This window comes from Mandrillus leucophaeus, unplaced genomic scaffold (assembly GCF_000951045.1).
Source record: "Mandrillus leucophaeus isolate KB7577 unplaced genomic scaffold, Mleu.le_1.0 Scaffold345, whole genome shotgun sequence".
Taxonomy (NCBI): domain Eukaryota; kingdom Metazoa; phylum Chordata; class Mammalia; order Primates; family Cercopithecidae; genus Mandrillus; species Mandrillus leucophaeus.
In genome coordinates, this window is record NW_012103643.1 from 2,005,380 (window position 1) to 2,019,170 (window position 13,791).

A 13,791-nucleotide genomic window follows, 5' to 3' on the forward strand; every position below is an offset into this window, starting at 1 on the left:
TTTTTTTTTTTTTTTTTGAGACAAGGTCTCAGTCTGTTGCCCAGGCTGGAGTACAGTGGTGTGTGGTCTCAGCTCGCTGCAACCTTGACCTCCAGGGCTCAAGTGATCCTCCCACTTCAGCTTCCCAAGTAGCTGGGACTCCAGGAACATGCCAGTATACATGGCTAATTTTCAAGTTTTTTGTAGAGACAGGGTCTCACTCTGTTGAGCAAACTGGTCTAGAACTCCTGGGCTCAAGCCATCCTGCTGCCTCAGCCTCCCAAAGTACCAGGATTACAGATATGAGCCACCATGCCTAGCCTATTGTCTGTCTTTCTTTACTTTTTTTGAGATAAGGTCTCCCTCCGTTGCCCAGATTGTAGTGCAGTGATGTTATCTTGTGATCCTCTCGCCTTAGCCTCTGGAGTAGCTGGGACTACAGGTGCACACCACTGTGCCTGGCTAATTTAATGTAATTCTTTTTTTTTGTAGAGATGCAGTCTCACTATATTGCCCAGGCTGGTCTCAAACTCCTAGGCTCAAGCAGTCCTCCTGCCTCAGCTTCCCAAAGTGCTAGGGATTATGGGCATGAGCCACCATGCCCAGCCTATTTTCTTTAAGTAGAGATGAATTATCCAGATTTGAGAGCAAACTTTTTTTTTCCCCCCAACTGTCAAAGACATAGGGAAGTGATCTAGATAGAGGGATGTGTTTTTCCAGGTCTGCTCCCATAAATTATTGTACCTGCTTTGGGATTTGATGTAGGAGTATCCGAACACGTGTGAAAGGTTTTGTCATAGCCATGCCCATTTCCTTCCCCCTTCCTAGGTTTCGTATGCCCTGTTGCCCAGATTCCTTTTTAAGATGGTACTTTTGTATACGCAGGTGTTTGGAGAGGGAACCGAAGCTGTAAAGAAGTCTTTAGAGGGAATATTTGATGACATTGTTCCAGATGGCAAGGTAAAAATAAACATGTGTTTTCTTTTCTAAAAGTACCGCAAGTGCATCAACATATACATGGTGCCGTGTTGTCTTGAGCTATTAAAATTAAGTAAACTCAATATTAAAAACTGAAATGATCTGTTTTTAAAAGTTATGTAATAAGTCAACAAGAGATGGAAAATCATTTTATATTTAAAACGGAGTGGTAGTGAGAACATTCTCCTGCTGACATCACATTTCCCATACTTACCATTTGATGTGTGACTTTCTCACTAGAATGTAAGAGGAAATTTGGGTTCTGAATAGCTGAATATTTTATGCCATTGCCAATTTCTTTCTGTGTACAACTTCTCTTCTGAACAGGTGTGTTCTTACTGCCCTCCCTCTCTGCCCACACATGCTGTTTTGCTCCCATTAGTTTCAAAGAACTGTTCCGATAGCGTGTTCTTTTAAAAAAGAAAAACAACAAAAACGCATTTGCCTCCCAAGTCAAGTATTCAATTAAATATTTGGCCGGGCGCGGTGGCTCATGCCTGTAATCCCAGCACTTTGGGAGGCCGAGGTGGGCGGATCACGAGGTCAGGAGCTCAAGACCATCCTGGCTAACATGGTGAAACCCCGTCTCTACTAAAAATACAGAAAAAAATTAGCCGGGCGTGGTGGCGGGTGCCTGTAGTCCCAGCTACCCGGGAGGCTGAGGCAGCAGAATGGCGTGAACCCGGGAGGCGGAGCTTGCAGTGAGTGGAGATGGAGCCACTGCACTCCAGCCTGGGTGACAGAGCGAGACTCCGTCTCAAAAAAAAAAGAAAAGAAAAGAAAAGAGAAAAAGATTCACAGACTTGGTTCAGCCTTGTGCTTGGATTTAACAGGGGCTTTCAAACCGCTCTGATTGAAAGCCCATAAAAATACTGATTTTCTTTTTTTATTGGGCACTTTTTTCAGCCTCTAAATAAATAGATGTCTCTCGTTTTCAAGACCCTAGTAGTGATACTGGGAGCCTGTTTGTGTGGGGGATGGGAGGTGGTCTGATGTTGATAATGTGACCTTGGTGTGATCCTCTGGTTCTCAGGCTCAGAATCAATATGACAGAACTCAGCCCTCAGTTGCCATGTAACCAAGTAGCGTCAGTCATCAGTGGCTCAGCCTCATGTTGTAGATGGAACTTGAGTTTCAGAATCCAGAGTGCTATGAGGAGTTCCGCTATTGGAGGGGGAAGAGAGAAGAGTGGTCGTGGGAAGGCCTTTTCTTTCCTTCATACCCAAACTGCTAATGAATGATGCTATCCTGGATATAAAGGCCACTGTCTTTGGAAATACTCATCCATGGCCACTGTCTGAGCATCTGTCTCTGACAAAATTTGAAGACACTCAGTTTTTGGGCCTATGTGCAATGCAAGCATAGTTTTTGATGTTAACTTGGTCATTTCTGAGGTTGGCCAGTTCATCTTGCATACCATTATTAGTCCACATTTAATACTGAGATATCTTCTCTGGACCGCAGAACTTGGAAACTGCAAAAGTTTGTCCATTGGATTTCTATGTAGCATTTTGGGTGTTCCATTTTTCCAAGATACCTCTTTCTCCCACATCCTGGCTAGAATGCCTTGTTCTCAGAGTGTTTAGATGCAAAACTTGGGTTGTTTCAGTGCTAAGGGGCATTTATTTAATGTGGCACGCTGGAACAGAGTCAGAAGATTCCAATTATAGTTAATGGAATTTAGGTATGTTGATTGCTTTTTGACAGTTCCTTCCCTGGAGTCCAGCTCATCTGCTAAAGCAACTCTGTTCAAAGTCAAGGCTGAAATTACCTTCCGCAGTTGGGTTTAGTTTAGTGGCTTTTATTAAAACATTTTCCCCATTCTTGGATCCCATTCTTCTTATGAAGGGAGGTTGTATTGCCATCTCTCAACTTTCATTGGGAAATTTGTTTCTTCTTGTAATTTGCTGATACCAGCCTTGTTCTTACTGATCAGTAGGTACATATTTACCAACTAGTGGCCTGCTTATAAATCAATAATGAGGGCCTATTACTTAGCATATATTGAACATCAATATTATGTTTACATTGCTGAAATCTAACATCATTCTTTCCTTGCTTACTTGTTGTAGGGGGTGGGGGATGGGCTCCTAACATTGTATCAATTTAAGCAACATAACATTGTGTCAATCTAAGCAACATCCTCTGCTTCATCTGCTTAGCTTGCTTAGGTTTAACCCAGCTGCTGAAGGAGGACTTCCGACCCTTCTCCCACATTCACAAATTTCCTTCCACTCCCTGGTCCTCAGGCACAGTGATGGGGGGATACAGTGATGGCAGCAAAGGAGGCTTGTTTTTGCTACATTGTGCCATGAGGTTGTCCATCAAGTTCTTTGACCTCCATCTGGAAAATGGAGCTGTCTCTGTCCCCGGGGTCGTGCTGAAGGTCCACGGAGAGCACAAAAATGATGCTCTCTATAAATATAAATATGTAGTGCTAAAACATTATCTTTTTGAAAAAAATTATTGGGGCATCATCATTGCTTTGAACTGTGAAGTTCACATGGCAGATATGCTTGCTGTGGGAATTCCCTGCTTGAAACTTGAAATGAGTTTGTGGAAGAAATAAGAACCATGAAGCTAAGCTGAATGGGTGACCCCTTTCTTTCTTTCTTCCAAAGTTTGATGCCCGCTCATTCATGCCGTGATCACCTCTGGATGCTGTGGGCCAGGTGTGAAGCCTGCCTCACAGCTGAAGTTTGAAATCTCCCCATTGCACCATAAATCTGCTTTCTCAGTAGTTTCTCTCTCTCCGAGGGTTCCCCTGCCTCCCACCACTGCCTCTGCTTCTGCCCTGGGCCATTTTCATAGGAATCGGTGATTCCTGTGTGCAGTATGGGGATCTAGGGTTGTCAGAGCTCCACTGCTGGTGCCCTGCTAACTTTATTTCTTGTTATAGAGGGAGAAAGAAGTGGTCTTACCTAACGTTCACCAGCACAACCCTGACTGCGACATTTGGGTCCACGAGTATTTCACTCCATCCTGGTTCTGTCTGCCCAATAATCAGCCTGCCCTGACGGTCGTCCGGCCGGGGGACACTGCACGGGATACCCTGGAGCTGATTTGCAAGGTATGGAGCTGCTTTGGGTTGTTTCTCCAAGAACAGAATGGGGTGTAGGAATCTTCTAAGGCACACATGGAAACCTAGAGTCATGTGGGAGAGAAAGGTGCTTAAAACACACCTCTCTTTCATTTCGAGCAGCATTGCATTCCTTTGTGATAATATTCATAATTATATTAGTGAATGCTTCACCTTTGGAAGGAGAGGAACTCTTCTAAGTGGCATCTTTCAACATGTGTGTTTGATAGATTTCTAATGCACGTATCACATGCTCATTGCAAACCTTTTAGAAAATCTAGGTGAAGAACACAACAGAAAATTAAGGCCACTCTTATGCACAAAATCCAAAAATAACCATTGTAAACGTTTAGACGTTTGACCATTCATTCTTTTTCCCACACACATACATGTACATGTGTTCAGTGGCATCATATTGTGGGTACCGTTTTGTCACCTGCTCTTTAATCAGTAACCGATACACTGTGGGCATCTTGAGGATTTGGGAAAATGGAAGGAAATATAAGTTTGACCTCCATTGGTGGGAAATTCCTCTTTTGTGAACACAGAATTAGCCTTTTTAGAAACAGGACAAATGATTGAGCTCTTTTTCTCTACTTTCGCCTTAAACCATGGAAGAAATGCCTTGATCTTTTTCAAAGTGAACCTGGTTTCATTTTTTCCCCCTGACGGGCAGCCAGGTGAATGGCCTTAAGTTAGGGGAGAGAGAAGAAAGAAGAACTTTACTTGCATGCTTGTTTTTATTTTTACGTAACGAATAGCATTACTAGTTCTATGTAGTAGTCATATCAGGTCTGAGCCTGAGAAAGAGCTGAGACTTTGCCATTGTACCCATGGAGGAAGTGAAGCTCAGAGGGCCTTAGCTGCTTGCCTGAGCTCACGTCACAGTCAGTTGCAAAGGAGAGACTGAACCCACATCTGGCTTCTCTACAGCTGGGTGCATCCTGCAGTCCACAAGAACTCTCAGAACCTGGGTTTAGTCTTCAGGAAGAACAATCAGTAAGGCTCAGAAGAATCTAGAATATATTCTTAGGGGGGAGTGAATTGATCTTCTTTGGGGCTGCTAAAAGAAAAACAAATGAAAAGCTTTTCTATCACAATTTTATCCTAGAAGAGTTGGATGGATAAAATGACGTTTTAAAGATCTCATCATTCAACACAGTGTTTGTGAATACTGAATGACTTTCACTATCTCCACAAGTACCTCAGTTTTGTAGTTCTACAATCAGCAATTTTTGTATTTTAAAAAAAGCAAATCACAGGCGGCTTTTTAAAGAAGAAACATGGCTCTTCATATGAATCAGGGAAATGAAACAGTCCAGCTCAAACTAGCCTCTTAAAATGTCTTATGGACGTGGAGGATAAACAGAAGAATCACTTGTTTTGGGCCATAACCAAAGTCAGCCCTGACATGGATGTTAAAAATAAATGATAGCACCTCTCTGTGTGCTTTGAATCCTTCATGTACGAGGGTTCTAGCTTTTGGAGATAATGGTATCTCTGTTCACCATTTTTTTCATGTTAATTACTTAACAAAATTGGTCTGTAGAGGATTTCTGCATTCCTTTATTTATAGATTAGCACAATTCTTCAGAGACCCATTAACATTCTGCAGAGCTGAAGAGTTATTGTCAGATCCGCAGATGAAGGTGTTAAAAGTAGGACTTTCTGGCCTTTTTGTATAAGCCCAACTCTGGCAGGTGTTTCCAGAGGAATAATATGGCTTTGGAGCATCCTGCGCACACTGGCTTTCAACTCAATCGGGAATCGAAGGTTAAGCCAAAGTTTTCCAATTACCATTGGTTGGTGGAAGATTGATCCATGAGTGAAGCAATGAATGATTGGCCCAATTTACGTATATTTCAAGCTTTTGCTTTGGAAGAAACTAGGGGAATGAAGAATAATATTGTCATTGCCAGTTAGAGACCATATCTAGGTAATGTAGTGGACTGATCCCCTTTAAAGTGTTTATTTCTGTCACTTGAAGGGTTTCTGATGGCATCATTGAGGTACAAAATCCCTTTCTCCGACAGTAAAAGTCCTGCCCACTTTTCCCTGGGCCCAGTTCTTTTTCCCAAGACACAGAAATAAAAACAAAGACAACGTGGTGTGGAACAAGCTTTATATCTCATGAGTTTATGCCGGGCACGGTGGCTCACGCCTGTAATCTCAGCACTTTGGGAGGTTAAGGAGGGAAGATCTCTTGAGTCCAGGAGTTCGAAAGCAGCCTGGCCAACATGGCAAAACCCCATCTGTACTAGAAATATACACACAGAAAACATCTCCTGAGTTTAAAAATGGAAGACTTGTGTGTGCATTTCAGAATTTGATGGTCTTTGGGAAAACACCGCTGTAGGGAAAGTGATATAGTATGCTCAGGACAAGGTGCCTTCTAAAGCTTACTTCTTCCTTGGAAAACACCTTATTGTAATTAATGGATCTGATTTTATTCTTAAGAGGGAAGGAGATAATGGGGAAAACAGTGCCCCATGTTATTAACAATCTAGTATCATGGTGAATATTCCCCCCCCCCCCATTGAAAACAAAGATGATTGTAAAAATGCCTGTCTTTTGTTTCATTATTGTTATTCTCAATGTCTGGTGATAGATGCTTTCTCTAATATTTAATAATCAATCTGTTTCTTCTGTCTCTTGCATTCAGCTCATTCTCTTTCCTATTCTATTTGATCCACATCATTTCACATCAGTTTGCCATCTGCCATCTGAGCACCAGTCAAGTTCTGGTATAGTAAAAGTTTCAAGATCTTCATTTCATATACAATTCATGTCAGAGCTGTTACTGGAATGATTGTTGCTAAGTATAGCAGGTAACCATGTTGGCCTGTAGGTTTTGGATATATTCTGATCGTTACAAGTACAAAAATAATTGCAACATATTTTCATTCATTTATACCTACTGATGTTATTCACATATGACCATGTGTCAGTTTTATTTCATGCTTTTACTACGTCAGTTATGGCTTTGGATAGCTATAACCATTGGCGTTTAAAGAAAGAAAAAGTTACTTTGAAGGGGAGGGAAAATATCTCTAGAAATTCTACGATAGCACTTTGTGTGTGTGTATGTGGATACATATTTCTGTATGCAGTGACTACATGTTTGTATTTCTGTATGCAGTAATTGCATGTTTATATGTCTTCTAGAAGTTTGACTGAAATGGAAGAATATGAAGAGAAATAGAAGAGCAAAACATAATGGATTAGGAGAGCTAAGGCAGTAAACTCTGAGACATGTTATCTATTTTAATTGGTGCAAACTATTTACTGAAAATATCTACATTGTGTTTTGCTGTTTCATCCTTTGAAATAGTCATAGTAAGATGCGAATTTTAAAAACTACGCCAACTAAACTAAAAATTGTTGTACCATAATACTTATGGTATAATTTGTGGCTGCATTGCCTCAAAATGAATCAAATGCTAGTAACTTAAGTACATGTACATTGGAAAACAAATTTATACCATTTAAATTTTTTCCTAAGTGAATTTTCCTTGACTGCTTTACAAGTCTGAATTTTCTTTTGAATTTTCACTTGAATGTTTTATGTCTAAAGCAAGGCCACACGTTTAGAATTACTATGTTTAAATATCCATTAACATTTGAAATTCTTTTGCACAAAGATATATTCTGAACATGGTTAGTTGTTTGACTTGCTTTGATATTGACTAACAGGTATCTGAGGAGCATAAAATTGTTCTTGATAGTTCTGATGATCTGATTTAATTAATTCATTAAGATTTTCTTTTTATGTTAAACCAGCCGTGATTAACAAGGGCTTATAACTCGGAAGCTTTTACCAAAATAATAAGACACACTGGTATATATTTTGATCCACTGTCCTGTTTTGAGAGTAACTATTTACTGACCAAAATTAGGGCTCTTAAGTTACAAGTAAGACCATTATAATTTTTATGTTTGCTGCTTGTGCTGATTTTTTTTCAAGTTATCAAGATATTATTGTAACTTAAACAAGTTTGAAAAATATGATGGTTGGTGGCAAGAATCTTTTTTTCCTTTTACTTATTTATTTATTTTTTTGAGACAGGGTCTCACTCTGTCCCCCAGCTGAAGTACAGTGGTGCAGTCATAGCTCACTATAGCCTTCACCTCCCAGGCTCAAGCAATCCTCCCACCTCAACTTGCCGAATAGCTGGGACTGCAGGCTCACCCCCACCATGCCTGGCTAAGTTTTGTATTTTTGATACAGACAGGGTTTCACCGTGTTACCCAGGCTGGTCTCAAACTCCTGGGCTCAAGCAACTCGCCCACCTTGGCCTCCCAAAGTGATGGGATTACAGGCATGAGCCACCACACCCAGCCAAGAATCATTCTTATTACCATTGCTATAGTTATCATTCTTTAGTTCTCCGCAATGCTTTACACAATTTAAGTGAGGTGCCTTCACGTTCTCTGCATATATGTAGAAATGTTTTCAGCACTGTAGCATTTAGGGGATGATGGAGTTCTCCATAGTCCACACCAGGACTACCTTAGGCTGTCTGTGCCTGACAGTGGGCTGTCTCTCACACTGAAGTTTCAGAAGCCAGAATCTTCTTAGGTGAGGTTGCTGTTTTGGCCTGATTTCTGGAAGACAGTCTGTTTCCGTGGCAGTCTCATTAAGGAGTGCCCACAAAGTGTTTATTAATGATGATGATAAGGTTTCCAAGTGGATTTGTTCCTGTTACTAAGAACCCATGAAATTTCATTTCTTTCCCTTCCGCCTCAGTCGGAAACAGATGGTGAACCAAAATTTTTGCTTCTAATTAAAGATTTCAGTGAGGACCCAGGTAGGTGGGAAGCATTTGCAGCTTCGATCTCTCTTAGGAAAACTTTTCTTGCTCAACACATCACCCTAAATATTAGTATTTTGTTGTTGTTTATTTATCTTGATTCTCCAGCAGTAGGTAGCACACTTAAAAAGCCCCTGTTTTATGTTTCCCCGGGCTTTCACCTCCACCCTTATTATCTTTGACATCACCAATCATGGATCTGTTGGACATTGAGCATCCGGTCTCAAATACAGACAGTGAAAGGACAAAAGCCAGGTGCACTGGGACGTGTTCGGTGAATGGCATCTGTGTCCGGCACAGCAGGCTGCAAACTATCATATTACTCAGGAGAGGAGAAAGGGTGGGGTTCCCAAGAATCACTGATAGAAAACTTTATCCTTCTGCTGTGTGTTCAGAGTGAACTCATTTCCACTTTCTGGAAATGTGCTTTTGCAGGAATGCAGGTTGCCTGTCCTGCATGTACGTATTTATTTAAAATGCGAAACCACTGTTGCCTCACCTCCCACATCTACATGGCTTGTACTTGCAGCTGCGGACCGTCCTGAAGACAGCAATTATGTTTTGTTAGTTCCTGTATTCTCACTACTGCACAAGGTGTCTGGCGTATCTAAGAGTTCGCTATATATATATATTACTGGAATAGTTATTGGAAGGCTGTTAGTTTGACTTTAAAAGTATTATTTTGAGGGTGGGTTAAGTAGAAAGAGTACTGAACCAGTTAACAATTAATTTTGTTTATTTTGAAATAATTCTTACCTGTAGAGCTTTGAATGTGAAGAGGTTTTATATTTATTTTGTGAAAAATTTCCAATTTGCATAGAAGTAGGGAATAATGTAATAAATTCTCATGTATCTATCACCTAGAATCTGTAATGATCAAGTTAAGGTTTGTCTATTTACTCACTCCCACCCCCAGCTCTTATTTATTTTGGAATCAAATTCCAGATATTATATCATTTCTATCTATTAGCACTTTAGGATATATCTCTAAAAGATAAGGATGCTTTAAAAAATTAATTGGTTTAAACATTTTATCTCTAGCAATATATTTTCATGTTGCTGTGTAACTTTCGGAGAGCTTTTTCTTTTTTCCCTGTATCCTCTTGACTGTCTACTATAAAACCATGTTGCTGTTATTACTTATTCCTCAAAATTAATTCAAGGATTACTTTTTAGACGGAAAAAAAAAAAAAAAATCTATTGTCCCATCCTAGACCGAAGGAGAAGCCTTGAAAATTTCAATTTTAGAATTGTTTTCTTTAAGCAAGTCATTCAGTGTGTTTCCGTAGTTGGACACATGCCTATTAGCACTGCCCCCGGAGAGAGTCTCACTTGGGGAGTATATAAATAAGACTGAAGTCCAACACTTCAGTTCGAGTAAGTCTTCACACTGACTCGCTTGCAAATGAACTGTTAATAACTGTCCCACTGTCCCCATGTGGTTAAAAAAACAACTTTGTCCGGGCACAGCCTTCATCTTTCATTGTAAATACAGTATTTTCTTGCCTTTCTTGTTACCCTGTTCTTTGATCACCTGTCTATGAAGTTATATTTAAGAACCTTTTTGATCTGCTGTGTTTTGTTGAAAATTTCACCAGTGTTAGCACAATGAATCAAATAAGAAGTGGAGATGTGAGTCAGTTGTTGCCACTAAATCCTGAGATACCTTTGGAATGTTACCGATGTGTCCAATGAAAGTTATTTTAGAAGTTTGTATTTACGATGCAGACTTTTTAAGACGTGTAGAAACCTTGTACCCCCATTTAGTATCAAATCTCTATTGAGCCGGGCACAGTGACTCACACCAGCACTTGGGGAGGCCGAGGTGAGTGAATCACCTGAGGTCAGGAGTTCGAGACCAGCCTGGCCAACATAGTGAAACCCCATCTCCACTAAAAATACAAAAATTAACTGGGTGTGGTGGTGGGTGCCTGTAATCCCAGCTACTCAGGAGACTGAGGCAGGAGAATGGCTTGAACCCAGGAGGCGAAGGTTGCAGTGAGCCGAGATTGCGCCATTGCACTCCAGGCTGGGCGACGAGTGAAACTCCGTCTCAAAAAAAAAACAAAAAACAAAAAAAACACACACACACACAAAACCTCTCTTGGTCGTGGGAATACGTAATATGTTGGTGGAGAACTAATTGTGCTTATTTACTATTGAACAGGCGTTTTCTTTCTTTCTTTCTTTCTTTCTTTTGTCCCAGACACATCAACTGGATCATTCTGCTCATTACCTGCGCCTGAAATTTCTAATAGAAAACCAAATGCAGCACTATGTTCCACAGCCCGAGGAAGACATCTATGAGCTGGTAATGTTATGACTGTTGTCCAGGCACATTTTATGGGAGATTATTTTCAAATTATGAGTGTTCTTGTGTTAATTGTAGTTGGTGGAGTGGAACGAGTTCAGAAATAAATGAGCTTCATGCAGAGCCCTTAAGTTGCTGGAGATGGCCTTACTTAGCTCAGTATTTCTAGAGTGGCATGACGACCTTCGTTTACACAAGAAGCAGTGCAGTGCTATCATGAAAAGCAAAATCTAGAGCTTTCTCTTACATTGAACTGTAGTCATTATTGTAATACTAGCTTGCCTTGCATTGGCAGTCTTTTATTTTATTGTATTTTAGTGTTTTTATTTTGTTGTTTAGAGACAGGATCTCACTCTGTCACCGAGGCTGGATGGAGTACAGTGGTGTGGTCATAGCTCACTGCAACGTTGAGCTACTGGGCTTAAGTGATCCTTCTGTGCCAGCTTCCTAAGTAACTGGAACCACAGGCACATAGCACCATGGCCGACAAACTTTTATTTATTTTTATTTTTATTTTTTTTAGAGACAGGATCCTGCTTTGTTGCCCAGGCTGGTCTTAAACTCCTGGGCTCAAGTGATCCTCCCACCTCAGTCTTCCAAAGTGCTGGAATTACAGGTTTGAGCCACTGCGCACGGCCAGTCTTTTATTTTAAATTGGTGACTTAAAGATCAGCTGCTTGTCGTTACAGAAAACAGTGCTAATTCTAATTTTGTGTGACATCCGTAGGCATGTTGAAACTGCTGGGTCAAATCTTGTTGGGTGAAAAAAGCTGCCATCTATGTCCAGTCTTTTGGAACTGTATTTATATAGCTTCTCGAGGACATTTACATATATTTGAGTTTGAACATACTTATGGGACTGGGGTTGTGAATCAGACCTGCTTACTAATCATATGGAACTGGCCAAGAAAAAAAAATGAAATGCTAATACTTAATTTCTAGGATTTTACACAGATTAGAGATAATACGCTTACTTGGTAAATTACAATGGTTGTTATTTGCAGTAAGCCAGTGACAAGCTCTTTGCTTGTTAGCAAAGTGTTGCGTTCGTCAGTTCCAGGAAAGAAACATTTTGGGAGCAAGGCGCCTCTATTTTGGAGTTCCTGTGCTCTCTCTGTACTTAGTCATTCCTCTGGGGGCTCTGACTGCTTGCCATGGATGTGTGAATAACAGTGACTTCAGACAGGGTTTCACTAGAGAAAGCGGAACTAAACGTTTAAACCCAAGTAGTATTCTCTTTTTGGAAAAGGGAAGCATGATTTAAAAATGAGTAGGAAATTGTGTTTTTAGTCAACTTTATTGAGGTATATTTTACATTTAAGAAAACCCTCGCCAACTTTTAAGGACACAATCCAATGAGTTTGGACAAACGTATACAATCTTGTTTCCACTACTGCGATCATGCTTTGGAACATTTCTGCTACCTAGAAAGTTACCTCGTGCCCCTTTAAGGGCTTTTAAGGAAATATAAGAGAGGGTGTGCTTTTGTAACACTTTTAGCGTGTTATGCAATAGAGGATGATCAAAATAATGAGCCCTTTTTAAACTATCACTTAAATCGGTAACTGTTCTGTGTTCAGTACATTTAACAGAGAGAGCTGATGTATTTTTCTGGCCTAGGGAAAAGGCCAGATCTTGGTGCTGCTGTATGAGTAGAGGAAGGAAAACCCTTTTTTCTTACTTAAAAAAGGGAAGTGCTTTCCTACTAACACTGGAAGAGTTACTAGATTACGTATTTTGCATCTTGGGGTTAATGAATATTTCTCATCCTGAATTGTAGGGATCTTACCTAACCAGGTTCCATGTTCCTCATAGTTTACACATAAGAGGTATAGGTACTTCAGACATAGTTTTTGAAATTATATGGACTCATTTATTATTTTTAAGCCTTGCCCATTGTGTGGTCTCCTCCAACATAGGAGACTAAGGTGTGCCAAGCTTAGTCTGTTTGGATCTACAATTTTTGTATGCAGATAGCTATATATGTATTTTAAAAGAATCTAAAGTACAGGGAGACCATGGTATTATTTCTTGGCCTGTTGCAGAACGTCTCCAGCCCGTAGATCTCTAAGGATGCAAATGCCACAGTCTTGCAAAACCTCTGTTTTGACCAAGGTTCTTAACTATTTTGTCCTTTGGATATTTTTGGTAGCCTGGTGGAGCCTCTAGACCCCTTCTCAGAATGATATTTTCAGTCGCATGAAATACAATACATAGGCTTACCTGTGCCCTAAATATATCGAAATAGTTCTCAAAAATATTTTTTGAATTATAGGTAATATATGTTCTTATTTATTAGCTCATTAAATTATAAGACTTAATAGGTAGACATAAACCTAATAGCTAGACCATTAAATTACAAGACCTAGCAGTAAATCTTAATAGCTACCACTGTTCTGAGGAATGATGAGAATAAGTAATATTTTGAGACATTAGCAGCAGCTAAAACATGATATGAAAATAACTGTGATTTCTGTTCGTGACAGAGTCACAGGCACTGGTACTATTTTACTATGTTTGTTGCCTACGTTCATTTAGGATAAAAGGAAATGCTGATTTTCAGTTTAAGGTTTGTAAATACAAAGATACCACTTTTTTTTTTTTTTTTTTTTTGTGACCAAGTTTTGCTCTGT

The 13,791-nt window shown here is 40.0% G+C and overlaps 1 protein-coding gene across 2 annotated transcripts in view; it reads left to right on the forward strand.

Annotated features, from left to right (window-relative positions):
* Nucleotides 1-13,791, forward strand: part of TIAM1 (T-cell lymphoma invasion and metastasis 1) — a 364,694-nt gene that overhangs the window by 265,011 nt on the left and 85,892 nt on the right. For both annotated transcript variants that reach the window (XM_011989052.1, XM_011989053.1), the window contains exons 10-12: nt 865-939; nt 3,857-4,027; nt 11,054-11,158. In XM_011989052.1, coding sequence (XP_011844442.1) covers nt 865-939; nt 3,857-4,027; nt 11,054-11,158 — 351 coding nt within the window. The remainder of the gene's footprint in view (nt 1-864; nt 940-3,856; nt 4,028-11,053; nt 11,159-13,791) is intronic.